Raw genomic sequence first — 22,711 nt, 5'->3', positions numbered from 1 at the left:
TTTTGGGTCACATCACGTCCTCATAGTCTCCTCCTCATCCACAGCCGAAGAGTGCTTCACCAGAAATGACACCGTCTTAGCGAACCGCCTTCGTTTGCTGCTTGAAAAGCATCTCCACTACAACTACACCACTCTATTGGCCTCCCCATATGGCGATCATTGGCGCAACCTCCGCCAAAATTAAAACCTCATTCGACGTCCAAAATGATTAAGTCAAACGGCTACTCTTCAAACTTTCGCAAAACTCATGCCAAGATTTCATGAAGGTGGAGCTCAAGTCTATGCTCTCTGAGCTCAATTTTAGCATCATAATGAGAATGGTGGCAGGAAATAGATACTATGGAGGCGAAGCTTCGGACAACGAATAGAGATCATAAATGAGGGTTTTGCTCATAATGGAGCAAAACACCTTGAAAACTTCTTGCCTATTTTGAATAGGTTTAGTAAGGAGGGGTATGAGAAGAAGTTTGTGAGGATTGCTGAGAGGGTAGATAGGTTATTTGCAAGGTTTGGTTGATGAGCATCGAAGCAATTTAGAGGGTGGAATTCGAAATAGTACTATGATTGATTTGATCATATGCTTTGCTTGCACAAGTCACAACCTGAGTATTACACTGACCAAATCATCAAAGGGCTTACACTGGTTACTGTATTTGATTCATCTATTTTCTTATATTTATATGCACTTTTGTAAGATCAATGATTAATGGCTCTTACCGGATACCAAATGTTTCATTCACGTTATTTTGCCCATATTTTATCGAAATTGAGAAATAAACATCATATTTATCGACTGTATATCGATAAATTATGAATAATATATAGATATTCACGAATAATTTTCAGATTTTGCTAATGGGTAGAACCGACACATCATCAATCACACTAGAATGGGCAATGTTTAATGTACTTAACCATTCATATATCTTAAACAAGGCTAAAGTTGAAATGAATAATCTACTTGGACATGGCCGAGAACAACGCATAATGGATGAATCAGACATTTCCAAACTACCATATCTCCGAAGTATCATCTCTGAGACTCTCCAGTTGTATCCACCAGGCCCATTGCTAGCACCACATTTTTCATCCGGGGACTGCACCACCGTTGGATTCGATATACCACGTGACACAATCTTATTAGTCAATGTATGGGCCATACATAGGGACCCTAAGCCGTGGGAAGATGCCAAAAGTTTTCAAGCCAGAAAGGTTTGAGAGCAGCCAGAACATGTCGTATAAGCTTAATGCCATTCGGGTGTCCTGAGCCTGGGGCGGTCGTTGATTCAATGCTTTGAGTGGAAGAGAGTTGATGAAAATGAAGTTCATATGACTGAAGACTTCCACCAGTGACATGGCAAAGGATAAGTGAGGGCATGCATTATTTACATATGTGAATAGTGCTTCTCCTAGTATTTTTTTTAATTTAATTTTTTCACCCATTGTCATGGTAATTTAATGACAATTAATATTTATATGGGATTAAATTTATTTTTATGTATGAGATTAATAATAATAAAAATTGCTAGGTATGTATAAAAAAATATTCTGAATTTTTTGGTATTTTTTTAAAAGAATTTATTCGCATGCGTCAGTACTGATGTCAGCGCCCTCAAGCAACAACTCAGGATGTTCTTCCCTTTGGGCCTGTCCAGTCTTTATGGAACCCACCATATGCCCCAGCTGGATTTGTGCGATGAAGTGGGTTTCTTCAACTTGAGGGGCCTTTTGCCCAAATTGAACTCTGCGGTAGAAATATTCTTAATCTATGGATAAATGCTAGACAAGAAAAATAAAATCTAGGAATTCAAATAATATGGAAAGAACATCCGAGAAAGGCTTATAGTTTTGTCTCCCAGGTTGTTTGGTAATGTTGTTTGTGTTTTTCTTATTTTAAGTTATTATGATAATTTTTCTATTTAGTTGTTTTTGAATTATTTGGTTAAATGTGACATGTTTGTCACCAAGACTCTCCTAGTGGTGAGAGTGAGAAGTTGTATCGATGATAATAGCTCCTTTGTAGCCTGGATGTTGGTCCTAAACCCTTGATTGTTATGGTTGATGTGTAATCAAAATTTCGTTTCTTCTTTTGTAGGAAATATTCCAATACTCTGTTTGTACATTTTCTTAATTTAGCTCTTTTGGCACTTCAAAAATATCTTTCCGCACCCATTTACGTCCAGCTTTTTTGTGTGACGAGTGTTTTGAAATGCTAATAACAACTCCCAAACTGGAGCTTTGGCCGGCCCGACCCTAAATGGGCTGGAGTGACAGTATTAGCACGTAACATGTTTTGCAAGAACTATTCCCGCCACACAAATAGAAAAGAAACAGAAATTTGTCTTGGTAATTGGTACTAGTCAATTGCCTCCCTCCCACCACTAGATTCTCTCATCAACCCACCGAATACCACACTACCATTGGAGAATCAGCTCAGCTCCCTAGGATTCCTCAGAGAGAGCCATGGCCCTAATCTCCGCGCAAATCCTAACCCTTAAATCCCCTTCAACCCCCTCCCTTCCTTCTCATTCATCTCTCATCGCCCCTTCCCAATCTCCCTCTTTCTCACCTCCTAACACTCCACGCTCTCCCTCCCTCTTCTGCTCCCCAAAATCAACAGCACAGTATAGCTCCAGACGACTTGTCGTTTCCAGAGCCTCCACCAACGCATCTGCTTTGGATTTCAGCCCCAGCATCGGTGAGGTCCTCGGTGACGTTAGCATTTTCACCGCTGCTGGTGATTCCGTCCAGTTCAAAGACCTCTGGGATCTGAACGAGGTAGCCTTTCTACTTTTGCCCTCTCTCACTGAGTAAACTTTTATCAATTTCCATTTTTTGGCAATGATTTTTTTTTTTATGATTTTTTTTTTTCTTGCTTGTGATTTTAATTCCTTTCGGAGTAACCCTTTTGCGAATTGTATTTATTTGGATTGGAAAGATGCACTCTTGTATTGCGCCTGTGAGATTTCTGTGGTTGGATTTTGCTTTTAATTTTCATACAAAAAGGATGCATTTAGAAGGTAAAATGGAACAGAGCAAACCTCAGGTAGTGTAATGACACTTCCCAAACCACTAGGTAGCAATGCGATTGTAGAGGTACATGTACAAATGTGTAATAATTATTATGGAGTTGTATATTTGCTTGATCTGATGTGGTGTGTTAGTTTCTAAGTTGCTTCTTATTCAATTTGTTCCAGGGGGTGGCTGTTGTTGCACTATTGAGGCACTTTGGATGCCCTTGCTGGTAACTAGCCTCCAAACCAGTTTCTAGAATGGGTTTTATCTGAATTGCTGGATGTTCTTATGATGTGTTACTTCTTCTGCTTCTTCTTTTCAGTTGGGAACTTGCCTCGGCTCTAAAAGAATCTAAAGCTAGATTTGATTCAGCTGGTGTGAAAATAATTGCAGTTGGTGTTGGTAGTCCTGATAAAGCTCGTATCCTTGCAGAACGGGTATCTTATTTTTCCCATTTTTGCCACCACAATGTTTCTCAAGCTGCAGTACATAGAGTTGTATTCCATGCTATCATCTTTTAGGGTCATATTTATACTTTGAATGCTTGTATAGTAAGTATCAAAATCAGATATCTCATGACAAGAAAATGGGGATGTGTTAAATGGAATACGGTTTTATAGGATATGTCTCAGGAACATGCTAGTGGGCATACGACCAGTAGACATGTTGGATTAAGGAATGAGATAATAATATTTTTAGCTAATAGCTCCAATCCTTTTGGCTGATACATGAACATCTCAAAATAAGTGGTGAACATATATGTTATGTTAAGTATGTTAGTTCTCTCACCATCAAATCAAAAGCCATTTGACAGTAACAACTCATGCAGGGTCTCGTTTATGGGTCACAAATAAAGCCAAACATTTTGACACATATTTTCAACCATCGGATTTTTATCTAAAGGTTGGAAGTGTGCCTGACAAAAAAATTCCTTTATATATTATTTTTTTGGGAACAATGTTTGCACTATAAAAGATTCTTGTATTGTCTCTTTATACTTTAACTGTTTCTAACTCTCTTCCTCTCCCTCCCACTATATTCTCCAAATCAAATGTTGACCATTCAACCTCCTCCTGGAGAGGAGAGAAACTCTCATGCAACGGGGATAGCACAACACTTTTTGCTATCCCCGGCCAATAACGCAATGACATGTAGGATAACTTTTCCATGTGTCTTTGTGTTATTGGTCGGGGATAGCAAAACAGTGCTATCCCAGGCCAATAACGCAATGACATGTAGGATAACTTTTCCATGTGGCATTGTGTTATTGGTCGGGGATAGCAAAACAGTGCTATCCCCGTTATAGGTAAGTTTTTTTTGCCTAGAGAGGGAGAGTGAATGTTGAGAGAGATGACAGGAAACAATACTCGTGCAATGTGCAGTTAATGTTCCCAATAAAATGATAATTGCCTTTTATTTTTCTTACTCTTTTGGTGTTGGATGCATTTTCAACTCTTAGATGAGTAAAGTTCATCTTTTAAAGGTTGAAGATGTGTGTCAAAATATGTAGTTTCATTTGTGTCTGTTGAACCAAATCCTTCTAGTTATGTCAATTAATACTGGTTCAAAACATTGAATCTTTGTAAATGCAGCTATGCCTTTATCTAATAAATAGTCAATTCGGAGCGAAAAGTAAGGGAGTGTATGAGCCTTCAATGACTCTTAAGCTGTATCAAGCCTTGGAGAGTTGAGACTTGTATGACACAATCTAATATGCCGATAAAATTGTGGTTTCTTGACTCTCTTGGTCTAAAGCATGCAATCGCATATGGCCAGCTACTATCATGTCATGTGACTTGTTTATTTAAGACAGATCAGTTGATGATATATATTAACATGATTGAATGATTTGATCACTTGATATTCTTTATATGTTTGAAGGTTCCAAATGTTAGGAACCATTGGACAAAAAGAAATAAACATCATTTGGTGAAGTCTCATTCACACATACAATCATACAACTGTCCTACTTTTAAATAAGCATGCCATGTGACATGATAGTGGTTGATCATACTTGTTTATATGCTTTCGAATTGGAGAAAGCTATTTCGAGCTACTAGGACCAAATTGTGTCATTACTAGTTTGCTTGTGTCCTTAGCTATTCAAGTAACAAGTACTAGAATCCCCATGTTGAGAATACTGGAGTTTGGCATAAGTAATAGGTCTTGTATTGCTGTAATGAAGTTCCTATGACATTATTTGCTGAGAAAATTGGCTGCTCTAGTTATAGCTGAATGTGCGATCATCTTCTTTTTTTCAATTGAGTTAAAGACATGATGACATTTGAATAAGTTTATACAACATAAAGTCCTGTAATTCTCGTTAAATGTTTAGATCTGTCATTGCAATTTCTTTATTATATATTTGCATCCTGATACCATGGCTTTATGTTGATCCCTGGAGCTGATTCTTTTCCCCGTGTCCTATGTTCAGTTACCATTTCCAATGGATAGCCTTTATGCTGATCCTGATCGCAAGGTAATAAATTTTATAATTTTTTTTGGCCTGATCACAAGGTAATAAATGTTCTACATTAGATGTCCTTAATTGGCGAATCTCTTATTCTGATGATTATAACTCTGACTTCCTCTTCTGTAATAGGCATACGATGTGTTGGGCTTATACTATGGACTTGGTCGAACTTTCTTCAATCCAGCTAGTGTATATTCCTTTCCTTTTTTCTGCTTGTTATCTTTCAAGGACAATATTTTTTATGATTTGCATGTATGTTTTGAAAACTATGATATGACAGGCAAAGGTGTTTTCAAGATTTGAGGCTCTGCAGAAAGCTGTAAAAAACTATACCATTGAAGCCACTCCAGATGACAGAAGTAGTGTGTTACAACAGGTTTGAACATTGATCTTTCTCTCCAGTATCGTAGGAGTTGTATTTAAGTATACAACTTGGTCGTGCATTTAGTCCCCGCTTATTTTTCTGAATCTTTTACTCTTCCTGTTTTTATTATAAACCAGGGAGGGATGTTTGTCTTTAAAGGTAAGCAATTGTTGTATGCTCGGAAAGATGAAGGGACGGGTGATCATGCCCCATTAGATGATATCTTGGATGTTTGCTGCAAAGTTCCTGTCTCCTAAAGCTTTGTCACACTTAGGTTTTTCAGTTACGGAGCATGATATTCAAAATTTACCCAGTCGAGTGTGCATACGAAATGCTCTTGTTTCATATTTCGCACTGCAGTAATCAGTCAAATAGTCTGCCTGCCTGTTCAACCTTGCCATTCTTAACATCTGGTATATTTAAAATTCAATGTATGCTAATATATTGCATCATGTCATTGTATAATACAGATTAGCATACACCAGAAAGAAAAGAAAAGAAAAAACAAATGTATTGTTGTATATAATAGTAACATGATGTTTTGTGAACCTTTTCCTGGTTCCAGTTTACTCTTTACCTATATACGCTCATCATACTTCTAAACACGATGATTGATTGAACAAATTTGAAGAAACTTGTAGAAAGAACACAGATTTAACTTTGAGAGGAATTTTTGTTTTGTATTAGGTGAATTGTTTTTAAATTATTGATGAAAGAAGGCAAAGATGGCTTTATGGATGAAAATCAGATCTACAGGGAAAATAACTCGGTGGCTGATGGATTGCTTACTGGTGAGGTTGTTGCTGATAGTTTAATTTTTGAGGTGGGCTTGATTCACAGTCAGGCCCAGATTTATTTGTGTTCTGTTTGTTTAGGAAAATGAGTGAGTAAATCACGAGAATTACGGCTCCCTTGGACAAATTCGTTTTTTGGAGTAGTTCCAACACATTGGTTTAGGTTTAGGGAGTCAAAACCATATGCGTCATATGCATGTCGAGTAATTAATTCCCGGTTTCCTTACACACGTTGAATTCCCTTTAATAAAAGGAACAAATAAAAAAGCATAACAATTTGTTGAAACAAAAAAAAAAATTTTAAAAAAAATCTGATGTACAGAATAAAGTGGGTCCTAAAATTACCTAAACTGCAAGAATCCTAATGTTACTAAATTTCCCTTTTCTATTGGGAAACATCCTCAAAGTAGGAATTCCTCGTACCTATTAGTTTGATTACACTATAAATTCTACTTCCTCCCAAAGCAGCGAGCGCTCCAAATACAACTATTACTTCAGTCTTGTTATTTTGTTGAGTTATTTTCGTTTGAGCGAACATAACTCTATCAAGTCCTACTTCACTTTTTTTTTTCTTTTTTTTTCTTCCTTTTGAGAACTTTGTGAGGGTTGTAGGTTTTGATCACCATGGACTTACCTGAGCCTGGAAAGTTGTTCGTGGCTAGACTACCAAAGACGGTTAGTGAAACCCACATAAAAGAACACTTCAACAAATATGGTGAAGTAAAGGACTGTGTGATTGTTGTGGACAAAGTTACTCGTAGGCCAAAAGGGTTTGCCTTTGTTACCTTCACTGACCCATTCATGGCTAAGAAAGCATTGGAAGTAGAGCACTACATCTTCGGAAGAAAGGTTGGTTCCAAATTCCTTCCTCTTCTTTCTCTATATTTTTTTTTCTGGTATTTAATTTGTATATCTTTTATTTTTATCAAATTTAATTTGTATATCATAGGTGTTCTTTTGAATTTTTTTTTGAGTCTTTAACAACACTAGAAAAATTTACATTGAACTTGTTACAAAATTTTCATTAATTTTTACTCGTCATAGAGTTGCTGACTTGACAGATGTACCATTTCTTATTGTATTTGGCCTATACTTAGACAAAATAACACTAATAATTTATATATAATTAAAATTAAAATAACATTAAAAAAGAAAACGAAAAACAAAACAAAAAAACAATTTCAATTCCCGATCCTCACCCCAGGCCCCTCTCCTCCTACACTACACCGCACCCCTCTCTCTCTCTGTCTGTCTATTCTTTAGATGAAAATCCACCCTTATCTGCCCCAAATTTGGAACCCAACTTCAAAAGTCATTCAGATTAATTAACAACCCCATGGCCTAGCCATTCAGATTAATCCCAACCCGAAAAGAACCCCAACTGCATCATCAACGCCGGGTTCGCAGGCGTCGCCACGCCACGGGCGGCGAAATGCACTACCGGAAGCCTCCCCAGCTGCTTCGTCTGCTTCATAAGATCGTATCCCAAACATGAACACCTAGTTGTTTTGCAAAACGTTAATGTACCCCATCACGTGCCTAGAGTGGCTGGGTGGTGGTTTGGGTGACTGGACTGGCTGGGTTGGTGTGGTGTGGGAGGGGGCAGTCGTGCTTGGGGTGCTGAAAGGAAGGAGAGTTTGGGGAGAGAGATTGTTTTGCTTTTAATTTTTTATTAATTTAAAATTATTTTTACTTAGTTTTAATTTGGGTATGGGATTCTAAATTGTGATTATGCAGTTAGATGTGAAACCTGCTTTACCAAAGAGAGAGGAACTCCAGAACCAAGAGGATGAGCAAGCTAAAGCATACTTCAAGACCAAGAAGATTTTTGTGGGAGGATTACCACATAATCTGACACAAGAAGAATTCAAGAGCTACTTTGAGAAGTTTGGTACAATCATAAATGGGGTTATAATATATATCAAGGAAAGCGGCAAGTCCAGGGGCTTCGGCTTTATCACTTTTGATTCAGAGGAGGCTGTGGATGAAGTCACCAAGGAAACCCATCATGAACTGAATGATAAATTTGTGGAGGTGAAGAGGGCTTGGCCTAAGCACAAGAATGACAACATGATCCACACGTTTGACTGCAATGAAGTTGGGTTTAATTTTGGAGGGTCACAGTGTGATTATTATAGCAATTTTATGCTTTATGGCGCTCGTTGCTTTAGTTGCTTACTTCCTTATGGATTTGGGCACCACGAAGGGTGTTTGTATTATGGTCAAAACACAGCTGGTTATATCACATGGCAGCCAAAGAAAGTTCCTACAAACTTTGGAATGGAGAAGACAACGCAGACTCATGCATGCCCATATCAGAATTCAGTCTAATTTTAGTACGTCACATTGATTCCTTGTTGTATTTTCAAATAAATTCACATTGATTGATGACATCGAAATATTATGGTACTCTGATTATGTTTTTTTATATATATGATGTTGTGTTTTTTATTCAAAAAGTTCTGGTTTAGCGGTAGCATGCTCCTTGGAGCTGCAACAAGGCTGCTCATGAGGTAGCCTCCTCATATCATATGTTTGTCTGTTTGGAGGGGGGCACAACTGGGACTAATGGGTCCATCTCCATTAGAATCATCTAAGCCCATCTCCAATCACAATTATCATTTGGGGCCAAAAACGGGTCAGGGTAAGACATAAATTGTTTGCTCCTATTGAAATGGCCCAAATTCTTTATCATCTCGGATTTAACGGCCCACCTAGCTTATAACTTTAGTTGTTGGGTTGTCCGCGCTGGGGGAAAGAATTAAACGGGTCAGAGACCTCCGATCCAAATAAATGTGTCATACATCTCCAACTTGAACACGATTGACGAGGTAATCGAACTTAAAACTTCATGTTTAACTCATTTGACCCGTTTAACAACGATTAATCTATTTAACATATTGAGCTGACCTCACCTCAAGCCATGTCAACAAAACAAAAGGCCATCGTCAAAAAAAATAAGGTGATGCCTAGCAAACATGTACAACATATTGAAATTGTTCTTTATACTTTTGAAATATATATTTCTTTTCATTTTGGTATTATATTTCCTTGTAAAAAGACATCGTTTTCTTGTATATATACGTGAAAAACGAGACTTAGTTGAAACCGGGTGTATACCCAAATTTGCATCTATTTTTCTCCTCACGTGTAGCTGCAATAGGGCTGTTGCATCAATCTCCCTCGTCTTCAATAGTTGGCCTTCTCAATACATTTACGTTCGATCTAAGTCAAATACCTCTTCTTGCATCCCAACAAAATTGCCCATATTGCCATGAACAAAAAGCAAAAATGGAAACTAAAATTAACCCACATTCTTCAGAGGGCCTTGTTTGTAGCAGACATGAAAGGAACCTCTAGACTCTTGTGCCCAAAGTGATCAAGTGTTTGGATTTTTCTTTAGAGAAAAACCCCACCAACCATCCCAATAAATTTAAATTCATACATTTCCAACAGAGCTTTCTTTGTTTGTACCCTTTTCCAGACAATATAGGGGTCCTAGGAATGTGAGAATTCTGGTGATTCAATTGTAAATGGCTTTTAAATAAGTTAATGGAAAGATGGGTTTGCCCCATTGCTCACTTTCCTTCTAAAATCTAGGGTTTTTCCTCTCTTATTGGTAAATGAAAAAAAATCTAATAGGGGTCAGTGGGTCACCTCCTAGAGTCTTAATCAGGGCTATGAGATCGATATAGTCTTGTAGAGTAGTCTCAGCCTTTTTCCCTCCCACATCTAGCAGAAGAATAAATCTATAGGCATATATAATTGGAAAACATATTTAATGACAATATGAAAGAAATTCATAGCAGCAGCAGCTATATGTTGCAGTTATAGAAGTAGCTGTAGAGAGAGAATCTTAATTTTTGAATGTGACATGACAGAGTTTTCTCTGAGAGAGAGAGAGAGAGAGAGAGAGCCAATTGAAAGAGAGTAAATGGTGTTGGGAGTTTGCAGAGAAATGGCATTGGTTAATGGAGGAGGGGACACTTTTAATGGCGAGAAGGGTATTGTCTTGCTCTCAAAAGGAAAAGTGAGCAGAGGCCTTTTAGTCCCCATGCATTGGTACAGTGCAGCGCCAACAGAGCTCTCCAGTCGCTCTCACTTCGGTTGCTATCCATATTATACTTTTTCTTTTGACCTTTGCCTCTTGGCAATTTCTGCAATCTTGTTTAGATTTTGTTTGTGTTTCACATTTCCAAGTGAAATACCAGAACCACCCTTTCCTCAGTTAAGTGCATATCACTTCCATTACTCTTACCGACAAGGAACAACAAAATAGTTTACGATTGTTGGTTCAGAATAAAGAAGTTTTGTGCATTCCAAAAGAGAAAAAAAAAAATTGATGAATATGGCCATAAAATTGGAGAGGAAGATACCTAAAGAGTCTAACTTTTTCTTTCACTTTTGTTTTCCGACCAATGTGACACATGATATGCACACTACAGTATTATAATAATGTTGAATCCAATTAAATAATGTCATGCTGGTTGAGGGAAAAAAGAATTGGGAGTATAGCATTATCCAATTGGAGCTATGTGTGCAACCATATGCAAATTCCATTTCAAATAAACCCCAGCATAGCCGGCCGATCTTGATTGAAATAGGATATGCCCTGAAGCATATTCTTATAGCGTAGATTATCTAATAAACCAATGAACAAGAAACACCTTGGCGGAACTAACATAGTGCATGCATATATATATATATATATATATATATATATATATATATATACTCATTGCCTTATGACAAGGAAATATTAAGAAACAACATGAGTACTGGTGACTCTAAGGTTGTTCTAGTCACAGGTTGTGCCAAAGGTGGCATTGGTTATGAGTACTGCAAGGCCTTTGCGGAACAAAACTGCCGCGTCTTTGCCACAGACATCTCCCAACGCATGCACGACATAGACTTAAATTCCTCGGACAACATGGAGGCACTAGAGCTCGATGTGTCCTCCGACGAAAGTGTAGCGCTTGCTGTAAAGAAGGTTATGTCCAAGTATGGTCGTATTGATGTTCTTGTTAACAATGCTGGGATAGGAAGCACCGGCCCTCTAGCCGAGCTTCCACTAGAGACCATTAGAAGGGCTTGGGAAATTAACACACTAGGGCAACTAAGGGTGGTACAACAAGTGGTGCCTTACATGGCATCGCGGCGCAGTGGAAGTATTGTAAATATCGGAAGCGTTGTGGGCAAAGTGCCAACCCCATGGGCAGGGTCTTATTGTGCAAGCAAGGCTGCGGTGCATGCCATGTCAAACACATTGAGGGTTGAGTTGAAGCCTTTTGGTATTGATGTTGTGCTGGTTGTGCCTGGGGCCGTTCGATCAAATTTTGGGAGTGCTACTGTGGAGAGATTGGGTGGTCATGATTGGAAGCTCTATAAGGATTTCAAGGAGGCCATTGCAGAGAGAGCAAGGGCTTCTCAAGGAAGTAAACCAACGGATGCTAGTGTGTTTGCTAGGCATGTGGCAAATAAGGTCTTAGGGCCTAAGCCACCAAAGCTTATTAGTTTTGGTCACATGACTGGCCTGTTTGCTGTGCTTTCTTGCTCTCCTCTTTGGGTGAGAGATTTGTTCTTTTCTACTCGTTTCAAACTAAATAAGAAGCTATGAGGTTTATTTATTTTCTTTATTGTTCTTGGGTATAAATTTGGTCACATGAGATATGTAACAATGGCTTTTAAGGCTTAATGTGGCCCAAATCAGTTGCTCAACATCAAATTTAGTAATATTTTTTATTGCGGCATAGAAAGATTCAACAGCTGAACCCAATGAAACAAGCTAGCCCCTAGCCCAACTTTTAGGAGTCGATCCTCAATGATTGATTGGTTAATGAATTGAGTCTAGTCGACTTATTTAGTTAAAGCCGAAGAACCAAAAAAAAATATTCATATATACAAACGATATTGGGAGTTGAAAATTCAAACAAAAGATCTTATGTAAATGTACTCTTAATCATTTGAAATCCAAAACTCCTTCACCCTAATAACAAACTTTGTTTATATAGTTCGTAAGAGTTTCACTTTCATTGATGTAGCTTTAATTTAGGCAATGATACCCATAGAATAGAGCTGCCTGATGTTGCAATTCGAGGGCATATTTAGGTTTAAGAGTGCCTTAAGACATAGCTAAAGCTAACCCACAATTGCTAATTAAGGGTTAGCAACAGGCCCTACAAAAGCATGCAGTGCATAGATAAAAGAGGCACTACCAAACCCTTTCCCTATAAAAGAAAGAAAAAAAGAAGCAAATTAAAACACAAAGCTCTTTTGTTTGGCCATGCGCCATTTGCAGCAATTGGCCTCTAGTGCTATGGTGGGTTGGGATAATGGATTTGCTCATCATTACTACAATAAAAAAGAGGGGCTCTCTCTCTCTCTCTCTTGCTCCATTCACCTTCTGTCCTTTGGTCATATTTCACCTCCAAACTCCCCTCTCTCTTTTTGAAAACCAAATCATGCCTTCTTGAAAATCTGTCTCCGTGAACTTGGCCATGCAAATTTCCATGCAAAATCAAATGATAAAAAGAGCAACCTCTATTTGATTGATTGGCCATTTTTTCTCTTTCGTGGCCTACTGGTTCAAGTTTGGTTTTGGAAAAATGAAAATATAAGGTTGATGTTTACCGTTCCACCAGTTTTCTCTTAAAAAATAAACCAAAAATAAGACATCACAAATATATTAATAAACCAAAGGAAGCAATCCCACAGCTCCTCCTTGGACTATAAAAAGTTATAAAATAACCAAAGTTAGCGTCGGATTTGTACTCTGAGTTTTATAAGCCTATAATGATTAGTGGGATATAAAATGCATTTCCCACAAAAAGAATGTTCCCAAAGGGACCTCGGTTCATCATTCTAGGAATATCAACTTTGAGCAAAGCTCTCCTTAGAACTGTACGTTCTTTTACAAGTACATGTATCGATCCGTTAATATGAGTTTAATCCGATTTATAAAATTAATTATTCAACAAAATTTAAGTTAATAAGTTATTAGCTCTCCTCAATATGGCATTAGGATGAGATGACCGCTAATCAGCTGCCACTAGAGGTTAATTAATTACAGTGACCCACCTCTCTCACTTTTGATCTAGATGTGTTGACCACAACAAGTGAACAAGGCTCTAGATAAAGCAAATATAAATTTTTTTGCACTGTGTCTTGCTCATTAATAATTCTAGATTTTGTTCTTTTGTCTCCGGGGTTTGACGGCAAGTCATACAGTAGTTGCAGTACATCTAGTCATTTCCATGTAAAAACAGCACCTTAGCGCCTTGTATATGCTCGCAACCAAGGTCTTAAATATCAAGGGTCTCGAAAAATTGACAATAAATAGATGGATGTGTGCTAAAATGTCGCTGCTCGAAAAAAAAGAAGATAATTTCGGCGATATTTCGATGAAATTATCGATATTTTGGTCCATACTCGCAATAGATCAATATTTTTTCATACGTATGGCCCCTCTTCTTGTGGGAAAAAAAACTTATTTACACCCGTTTATATTAGGTCCATGTGACACTCACTTAATATACCAAGTGTGAGACATTTGTCTCATACACCAAACTAGGCGAGTGGGTTCTAATAATCATTTTAAAGTTGTACATGCCTTATTTGTGAGATTTATATGATTAATTGTTAACGGTTATTCACGTATGTATGTTTTTGTTAAGATTCTTAAATTTGAATAGATTATAAGTAAGAATTTTTCATACGGATGATTGGATTACACAAGGCATATTTCCCATAAAAATAATAGAATGGTTACTGAGTCGTATATCTTAATCTCATTTCAAATGTTGGGTTTAAAAGTCTAGAAAGACAACAACAACAAAAAAGCTTGAAATGATCAGAATCCAATGCTATTTACTGTCTCTTGTTTTTCTTTTTAAATAAGGGAATTGGCTAGGGTAAGAACTCAGTCGGACCATCCAGTTCCGAAACACACAAAAAAGCAGCCCAAATCCAATCATCTCCATGAAATGTCTAGTAAAAACATTAAAAGAATCCAAATAAATGGATAAAGATAAAGATAAAATTACAGTACGTAAAGGCCAGGACAGGCCAAGCCAAGCCAGTCAAAGCAATACCTGTCCTCCACGCCAAGCAGTTTCTGAAGACGGCGTCGTTAGGGTCTACTTGTCTTGTCTTCATACACACACATAGTCGAAATGGTTGATAGTAGCAGTAGCAAGCAGCTATAGCAAAGTAGGTCCAGTTTACAGAAGAAGCTGTGCCTGCTGTTTTGAAGTGACTGGAGGGACAGTTTGTCTTGTGCCCGTGAAATATGATCAAAGCCTGAGAAACCCATTAAAGCTAAAGCAAAACCCAGTTCATTAATATGGTGCACCCACTAAACCGACTATAATTAGTCAATACATTTTTTAGAGAGAGAAAGTGAGTGACTTTGGGTGTGACATTTGGACTGCTGGGTTTTAATGGCAACTGTTGAATTTAGCAGTGTTTTACCCACATGAGATTATGAGGTCTCGTTCGTACACTTTTTTTATTTATTTATAAATTTTGGGTCTTTGTTTAAATCTTTTTTTGGAGAATGATCTTTAATGTGAGTTTTAAGGGATCTTAAAGAAAAAAAGCAAATTTTAAAAAAGAAAGGCAATGAGAGAGAGAGGGCAGAGTGACACTAAAGAAAAGCAAAAGAAAAGGTCTTTCTCACATACAGAGATGCCTATGGAATGAGGGAAGGATACCCAACATTGCTCGCTGGAATTCATTCTTTTTGTTTAGTTTAAAGGACCTTGTTTTGTTTTCTTTTTACATATTACATATCTTTTCAGTTTCCAGAGAGAGAGAGAGAGAGAGAGAGAGAGAACCTTGTTTTGTTTTCTTTTTACATATTACATATCTTTTCAGTTTCCACAGAGAGAGAGAGAGAGAGAGAGAGAGAGAGAGGGTTAGCAGTATAGATAGATTCAGTTGCAGGAGTTGGGATTTGTTTTAGATGAGTGTTAGATTTGGTCCAATCAGCTCTGCAGCTACCCAACAAAAGACCCAGTTTTGAAAAAACAGAGGCAAGGCAAGGCCAGGCCAAGCAAAGCAGAGAGAGAAAGAAAAATGTTAGTATGATTAGTTTATATTCTACCCAATGATTGAGTTGCCTTGCCACAAGAGAAACTTACCAACAATCTCTGATCAGAATAGGGAGGAAGAAGAGAAAAGCTCAAACCTTGAGAGTGAGAGAGACCATGAAATCCATGAGTAATGATGGTAGCAACAACAACAACAACAACAGTAATAATAACAATAATAACTGGTTGGATTTTTCTCTCTCCCCTAATATGAAAATGGAAGCCCCATCTGAGCCTCATCATCATCATCACCATCACCAAATTTCGGAGTCTTCTTCTTCTTCTGTTGCTGCTATTGCCTCCTCTGTTCCAACTAGTTTCTTCCACTCCCCACCTCACTTCAACTATGGAATATACTATGGAGTTGAAGGAGATACCAGTGCTGGCTTGTACTCTCCTTTGTCCATGATGCCACTCAAGTCTGATGGCTCTCTCTGTATAATGGAAGCTCTCAACAGGTCACAGCAGCCTCAAGGTTAATTTCTTCTCTAAGCTCTTATTATTTCTTGTGGTTTGGTAAAAAATTTTGCACTTAAAAACTTGTGGTGGACTCTTCTGTCTTTTGACTTTTATTTATCTGAAGGAATGGTAACAACAACTACTACTTCAACTCCAAAACTAGAGGACTTCTTTGGTGGTGCAACCATGGGGACCCATTATGAAAACAATGACAGAGAAGCTATGGCTCTCAGCCTAGACAGCATGTTTTACCAACAAAACAACCATCATGAGCCCAACAACCAAAACTTGATCAACCATCTTCAGCAGCAGCAGCAGCAACAACAGCAACAGCAGCAGAACCCCAGGCACCAAGAACAATCAGTGCATCAGGTTCAGGTTCAGGCCCAACAACAACAATATTCATACTACTCTGGCCTCAGAGGCCATGAGATGATGTTGGAGGAGGGGCACAAGGAAACCCATCTTGCAGCAGATAATTACAATCTCCAGCAGCCAAGAATGGGGCTTGATCAGAGCATTTCTGAGATGAAGTGCTGGATTTCAAGAAATTATGCAGCTAACCATGCAATGGAGCAGAATATGATTGGCTGCATGGGTGATAATGGGGCTGAATCTGGGTCTATTGGGGCAATGCCATATGGGGATTTACAGTCTTTGAGCTTGTCCATGAGCCCTGGCTCCCAATCAAGCTGTGTTACTGGTTCACAGCAAATCTCACCTACTTTGGCTGATAGTGTGACCATGGATACCAAGAAAAGAGGGCCTGAAAAGGTGGATCAAAAGCAAATTGTTCATAGGAAGTCCTTGGATACATTTGGCCAGAGAACCTCTCAGTACAGAGGAGTCACAAGGTCCCTTCTTTCCTCTCTCTTTTTCTGTATTATTTTGGTTTCTTCATTTTTTATAAACAATTTGTAAGTAAAATTTTCTTAAATTGCTAACTCGGTTTATTTCTGTTTATTCTTTTATATTGATTTTGCTTATATTCTCCTTTTTCCTTCTTTCAACTTCTGTTTTTACTTTTTTTTTTTTTCTTCTTCAACTTTCTGACTTCTTGATGCACTTCTGTTGATCAGGCATAGATGGACTGGTCGATATGAAGCTCATCTATGGGACAACAGTTGCAAGAAAGAAGGTCAGAGCAGGAAGGGAAGGCAAGGTTGGTGAAGAAAACACATGCAAATTTAATAAGCACAATGATGTTTTCATTTAAATGGATGTGCCCTTTCTGAAGTCACATTCTGCTCTTGTTCTGACCGTTTTCCGTACAATGCTGATTGTCTTTTTCTGTTTGGTTTTCGTTGCTTGGCTGGGAATCACAATCAAACCATGAATCTCAGTTTACTTGGGTAAGCATTTTGATTTATAATCTGGCTAAAGCATTTTAAACTGCCCACCAATGTTCTTTATCTAATCATACCAAGATTTTTTATTTTAGGAGGTTATGATATGGAGGAAAAAGCTGCGAGAGCTTATGATCTAGCAGCACTCAAGTATTGGGGACCATCCACTCACATTAATTTCCCAGTAATCATTTTATCCTCTTTGCATTTCTTTTTTCAATCTACACCCATATTCATTTTGGTAACTAAAAATGAAACCATGATGCTGATCTAACAGTTGGAAAACTATCAAAAAGAACTGGAGGACATGAAGAACATGACCAGACAAGAATATGTTGCCCACTTAAGAAGGTAGATCTTTGCAATTGTTCATGCTCCTAATGAAGAATATTTTTTGTTTAACTCATAAAATAAATTTGTTCTTTGCAGGAAAAGCAGTGGATTCTCAAGAGGGGCTTCAATGTACAGAGGAGTGACAAGGTCTTATTAGCTGCTCATATAATATTTTAAATAAAATGTGTCTCAGAAAAAAATAAAAAATAAAAAATCTCTGAAATCTGTGTTTATGTTTTTCTCTGTATAGCAGACATCATCAACATGGAAGATGGCAAGCACGGATTGGAAGGGTTGCTGGAAATAAAGATCTTTATCTTGGGACATTCAGTGAGTGATTTCCAAGCTTGACTTTACAAGGCAAATATCCATATTTAAAGATATGTTTCAACCATTGTCATTATTATTAGATTGTAGGCAAGAGATTCGAGGGTATGATTTATGACTTTAAAAAGCCAATCTTTGAAGCACTCTCAGCTCTTTGAACTGTTGTCTTTTCAGCCACTTATAGAGATATACCACTATGATTCTGGTTCTGGTTGTCAGCTTGACTTGCCCACTAAGCTTTTGCTAAGGCTGTTCCTTCAGAGACCCATGCTTGCCCCAGCTTTAAATTTGATGCTCACTTTTCTGAGTGTCCTTCCAATACTAATTTTTGTTATCTTTTATCTGTAAACCTAGGCACCCAAGAGGAAGCTGCTGAGGCTTATGACATAGCAGCCATAAAATTCCGAGGACTGAATGCTGTTACCAACTTTGACATAACAAGATATGATGTGGATCGAATTATGGCAAGCAATACCCTTCTTGCTGGAGAACTTGCTAAGCGAAACAAGGAGACCATACCGGTTAATGAGGCTGCTACTAATCAAAACCATGTTGCCCAAACCAGCAACGGCGAAGCCATCGTCTCGCTGAAGAATATTAATGAAGGTGAAGATTGGAAAATGGCACTTTACCAGTCATCCCAGCAGCTTGATCAGAAGCAACCAAGCGCTGAACCTCACAATGTGATTCAAGCCGAGGCGGAGGACTCTGCCAAAGTGGGGGCTGCTCACGTGTCCAATGCCTCTTCATTGGTGACAAGCTTAAGCAGCTCAAGAGAGGGCAGCCCTGATAAGTCTTGCCAGCCAAGTTTCTTTGGAATGCCTCCAGCCGCTTCCAAGTTCTTCACAAGTTCAAGTGACACAGTGAGTTCTTGGATCCCAACAGTCCAATCCAGGGCAGGACTCGCCATGCCTCACATGCCAATTTTTGCTGCCTGGACAGATGCATAGCCCTAGGCCTTTGTGTTTTTGCTCATCTGTGGAAAGTTTTTGCTTCAATTACATGCAAACAATAGTTCATGTAGTTTTATCTTACTAGAGGGGAAATTGTGGTTAATGATGGCCTTGGTGGGGCCCTTTTGTGAACAAAGTAAAAGAAAACTTCATTCATGTTTTAAGCCTATCCTGTCAAAATGTTGAAACAAATTGAGGGGAAAAAGCAGTTAAGAGGCTAAGGATTGAAGTGAATTTATGAAATGATATGCTAATGGTTTTCATAATTTCCAAACAGCTTTATTGCTCCAGTTAGTACAGGACCAGCTCAGTTTTGTGTCCCAATGATGCAGAGACATATACAAATATCATTTAGACTTTTACTTTTGGGCTTTGACCAGGATCTGATCTGTTATCTCATCACCTTTTTTTTTTCCTTTTTTTTTTTTTTCTCTTCAGTTTCTGTATGTGCATTACGCTAACATCATTACTAATCTCCTTTTTACCTAAGCTGCCTCTCTCTAAAGGTAACACAGATATTCCTTCCCCATAATTCAAAGAAAAAAGGAGTTTGAGATGTGGAAATATGGATTCCGAGATCAAAACTTTTTGATTTTGTTAATGATTATAGTGGCCCATCAGTACTGGGAATTTGTCTGCTTATTTTGAATTGAAAGCTACCTCTTGTTGGAAAACCTTAAAGTTGTTTCTTTCTAAGCCCACTTACACTTGCTGTGTAAACTAATGATGTCTACATGAAAGCAATCTCATGTCCTATTGTGGGCTACTTCGATCAATCAATATCGAATTAAGCTTTGAATTAGTGCTCATCTTCACACGTGCAGCAATAGGAAAAACATAATACTAATTATGAGCCTTATTCTTTTGGGTTGTTGCATGCTTAAAATTAAATTAAATTATCTTATTGCTTGGAGAGAAGATTAAATAACTAGCAGCTTGTGCTCTATTTTTGGGATTTTTCTACAATGCAAATGTGAACGTATTTTTAGCCGTTAGATCGACCGATTCACTCTTCTCTACTAATATATAGATCAATATCAAGTTACTGAATCGTGTTTGCATAAAATAGGAACTTCTATTTTTGAGACTAGACTTAGGGAAACATACCTAAAACTAAAAGATAGGCCTGGCCAATTTTATTGCTACGTATTTCAAACTAATTGAAACATAATGAATGAATACATTATGAGAAGATCACTGCTACAAAATTATTGCTTATATTGAGTACCCTCATTGATAGGCAAAGGTTCTGGCCTTCAAACATAGGCAGCCGTCCCTTGTGGCCCTTCTTTAATAATACAGGACTGTGTACAGTGGGGCTGGGAATTAGACCTGATAACAGTGCAATAATTGATCTTAGCAATTTGCAAATAAAAATCTAAACTTGTACCTCGAGTGGTACAGAGTATTTACGAAACCTACGAAGAAAAAAAAGAGGTAACTAAGTAAATGTTTCATCTCACCTTTTTATTCTAAAATTATTTACTATGCAAATCTCTTTGGTGTTCACCAGCTCAGCTGCTATGGAATATTGGGGATAGAATAATTAAACATAATTGACCACAAAAAAACTTCTTTAATGTTCCAGTTAAGTTAATCAGAGTAGAAAACATGGCGGGAAAATGAGATTTGGCAAAGAGCCTCCACCAAATTATTGCACTGAAAAAATTCAATCCATTACCCCCATTTCCTTAGTTAGGGATGGTCAGCACCTGAATGACATAATAGATTGTAATTATGATTACTATTATTGTTCTTGTTAGTAATCATTAAAATCTGCATTATGCTGATATGAGATTAAACGCTTTTGCTTGAAAAGGAAATTGTAGTTAGAGCTTATAATTAATTATCTGCTGTTTAAGCACTACTTGCTTTTGTACATTCATTCATGGCCACAGTAATTGGTTGGTGCATGTGAATTTCAAGTTGGTGAGTTGCTCTACAGGTCGGATCTAAACTTTTAAAAGGTAAGATCTTAATTCCTAACAAAATAAATGCTAACCGAAATTGCTCAAAGGAGAGTTTTTACACGAACTTGTTAGCAACTCATAGGAGACCATATATATATATATATACGGGTAAGCTTATTTGAGATTGAAAATACTTTTTTATTTTTTACAAACGATATTTTATTATAATCTAATCTAAATTACGTTGAAGGAAATTCGGACTTGAATGCAGAATTGGAAACGCATTCACACTAACCAACCATGTCTTCAAGATTGAAAATGCTTTGTCATGAAGAAAAGCTAAATTCCCTGTAAATTAATGATGATCTAGAATTATATCTATGGCTTTTGATTAAGGGGGAGCACCTTGTCCAAATCTAAGGGTAAAAGCGCAGGCAGTGCTCAAATAAAGTAGCCCCAAATTGATATCAATAAGACAAAGAAACTAGGTAGGAGGAGGCATGCATGAGAGAAGAAAATAAGCAGATAGTTAAGTCCAAAAGAAAACAAAGAGAAAATAACATAAAGAAACAATCGCATGCATGGTGTGAGAGGTCAAAAGGAATATTACAACTGGACGTGGAAAAGTTTGCAAATTAAAGTAGACAGAAATTTACGACCAAATAAAAAAAGTGAAGTGAAATTTATTGTCCTTATTTACAAAAAGGTGTACGGTTTCTATAGAGGAGGGTCTTGGAATATTGTAGTGCTTTACGATGAAATCAGTCCAAATTAAAATTACTAGGTAAAAAGAATTATTCTTTTTTGCTCTTCAAAATTTATAGAAAACTGAACTTTTTTTCTTCTCGCATTGAAGAATTCAAAAAAGACTGCAGACCGTCATAATTTAGAAATCCAACCACTCGAACTCGAACCCTCCCTCGAGTAAATACTCGAACCTTTCGAGTAGTCTCGAAACCCATAGCTGAAAATATTAGGATCTTGAAAAATAGGATAATATAGTCTTTAAATTATCTAATGATTTTTAATTTGAGTCATTCACTATAAAACAGAATTTGGGGTTATGTGTGATGTTAAAGGAAATTTTAAAAAAAGAAAAAGAAATGCAAATCGATTATCCATTGTGTCACTATGCTATTGATGTGATCGTTCTCATTTGTTGAATCACCGAGTATGAAATTTGGAAGTTTGGAAGAAAAATTCGGTGCATGTCGATGAAGAGGAAAAAGAGTTTTGGTCATGACACAGTCGGTGGAAAGATTTCTTGGACGGCTGTGAGACTTCACAATTTTAAAGATGATTATAGTCTCATTTTGAAAGACTTATTTATCCTATTATTTAAGATAATTTAAATAATGCTAAAATGATTTTGATAAATCTATTTACATTTACATTAATAAGTTAATAAAAAATATTAAATATTTTTTTCCCGCTATTTTTATGTTCGTCATAATTAAATAAGAGAATCTTCTCACACACACCCGATATCATAATTAATCAAACTACATACCACTAGTCTGCATGCCAACATTCCCACAAAAAGCTAAGACCCCATTGGCGTTTTTCTCCACTACTTAATCTTCGTATTATGTTCTTGATCCAATTTGGACATATTTCATTTCCCTTGGGTTTTATTAGGAGAATAGGG

At 37.4% G+C, this 22,711-nt stretch overlaps 3 protein-coding genes and 1 pseudogene across 5 annotated transcripts; all 4 read left to right on the top strand.

The window, feature by feature from the left end:
* The first annotated feature begins 1 nt into the window (after position 1).
* LOC117630454 lies at positions 2 to 1,353 on the top strand (annotated as a pseudogene).
* Positions 1,354 to 2,308: 955 nt separating this feature from the next.
* On the top strand, positions 2,309 to 9,097 carry LOC117629892 (heterogeneous nuclear ribonucleoprotein 1). 2 transcript variants are annotated; one of them, XM_034362547.1, is made up of 8 exons: positions 2,309 to 2,778; positions 3,198 to 3,244; positions 3,338 to 3,452; positions 5,450 to 5,494; positions 5,618 to 5,677; positions 5,769 to 5,864; positions 5,990 to 7,495; positions 8,384 to 9,037. In XM_034362547.1, the coding sequence occupies exons 1-7, from the start codon at positions 2,464 to 2,466 to the stop codon at positions 6,107 to 6,109; spliced, it is 798 nt and encodes a 265-aa protein (XP_034218438.1). In that variant the 5' UTR covers positions 2,309 to 2,463; the 3' UTR covers positions 6,110 to 7,495; positions 8,384 to 9,037. The 2 variants fall into 2 exon arrangements, with proteins under 2 accessions (XP_034218438.1, XP_034218437.1); XM_034362546.1 differs by lacking the exons at positions 2,309 to 2,778; positions 3,198 to 3,244; positions 3,338 to 3,452; ... (1 more) ...; positions 5,618 to 5,677; positions 5,769 to 5,864 and having other exon boundaries at positions 6,108 to 6,643; positions 7,259 to 7,495; positions 8,384 to 9,097.
* Positions 9,098 to 11,417: 2,320 nt separating this feature from the next.
* On the top strand, positions 11,418 to 12,263 carry LOC117630453 (short-chain dehydrogenase ptmH-like). The gene has a single exon (XM_034363172.1). The coding sequence runs from the start codon at positions 11,418 to 11,420 to the stop codon at positions 12,261 to 12,263; it is 846 nt and encodes a 281-aa protein (XP_034219063.1).
* Positions 12,264 to 15,259: 2,996 nt separating this feature from the next.
* Positions 15,260 to 19,320, top strand: LOC117629891 (AP2-like ethylene-responsive transcription factor ANT). Of its 2 annotated transcripts, none has more exons than XM_034362544.1 (9): positions 15,260 to 16,210; positions 16,319 to 17,048; positions 17,274 to 17,356; positions 17,538 to 17,546; positions 17,636 to 17,724; positions 17,818 to 17,891; positions 17,970 to 18,020; positions 18,124 to 18,203; positions 18,555 to 19,320. In XM_034362544.1, the coding sequence occupies exons 1-9, from the start codon at positions 15,853 to 15,855 to the stop codon at positions 19,148 to 19,150; spliced, it is 2,070 nt and encodes a 689-aa protein (XP_034218435.1). In that variant the 5' UTR covers positions 15,260 to 15,852; the 3' UTR covers positions 19,151 to 19,320. The 2 variants fall into 2 exon arrangements, with proteins under 2 accessions (XP_034218435.1, XP_034218436.1); XM_034362545.1 differs by having other exon boundaries at positions 15,265 to 16,210; positions 18,127 to 18,203.
* The last annotated feature ends 3,391 nt before the right edge of the window (positions 19,321 to 22,711 follow it).

The sequence above is a fragment of the Prunus dulcis genome, chromosome 6 (genome assembly GCF_902201215.1).
Source record: "Prunus dulcis chromosome 6, ALMONDv2, whole genome shotgun sequence".
Classification (NCBI taxonomy): Eukaryota; Viridiplantae; Streptophyta; class Magnoliopsida; order Rosales; family Rosaceae; genus Prunus; species Prunus dulcis.
Note: the sequence above shows the minus strand (reverse complement) of the source record. Positions and strands in the feature narration are given on the sequence as shown.

Excerpts from the sequence above, each read along its gene's own strand:
- LOC117630453 (XM_034363172.1), top strand. The coding sequence starts at position 11,418 with ATGAGTACTGGTGACTCTAAGGTTGTTCTAGTCACAGGTTGTGCCAAA.
- LOC117629892 (XM_034362546.1), top strand. The coding sequence starts at position 6,578 with ATGGCTTTATGGATGAAAATCAGATCTACAGGGAAAATAACTCGGTGG. Across the intron at positions 6,644-7,258 it reads GGCTGATGGATTGCTTACTG|GTTTTGATCACCATGGACTT; the intron begins GTGAGGTTGTTG and ends TGAGGGTTGTAG. Across the intron at positions 7,496-8,383 it reads ACTACATCTTCGGAAGAAAG|TTAGATGTGAAACCTGCTTT; the intron begins GTTGGTTCCAAA and ends GTGATTATGCAG.
- LOC117629891 (XM_034362544.1), top strand. The coding sequence starts at position 15,853 with ATGAAATCCATGAGTAATGATGGTAGCAACAACAACAACAACAACAGT. Across the intron at positions 17,725-17,817 it reads CCACTCACATTAATTTCCCA|TTGGAAAACTATCAAAAAGA; the intron begins GTAATCATTTTA and ends CTGATCTAACAG. Across the intron at positions 18,204-18,554 it reads TCTTTATCTTGGGACATTCA|GCACCCAAGAGGAAGCTGCT; the intron begins GTGAGTGATTTC and ends CTGTAAACCTAG.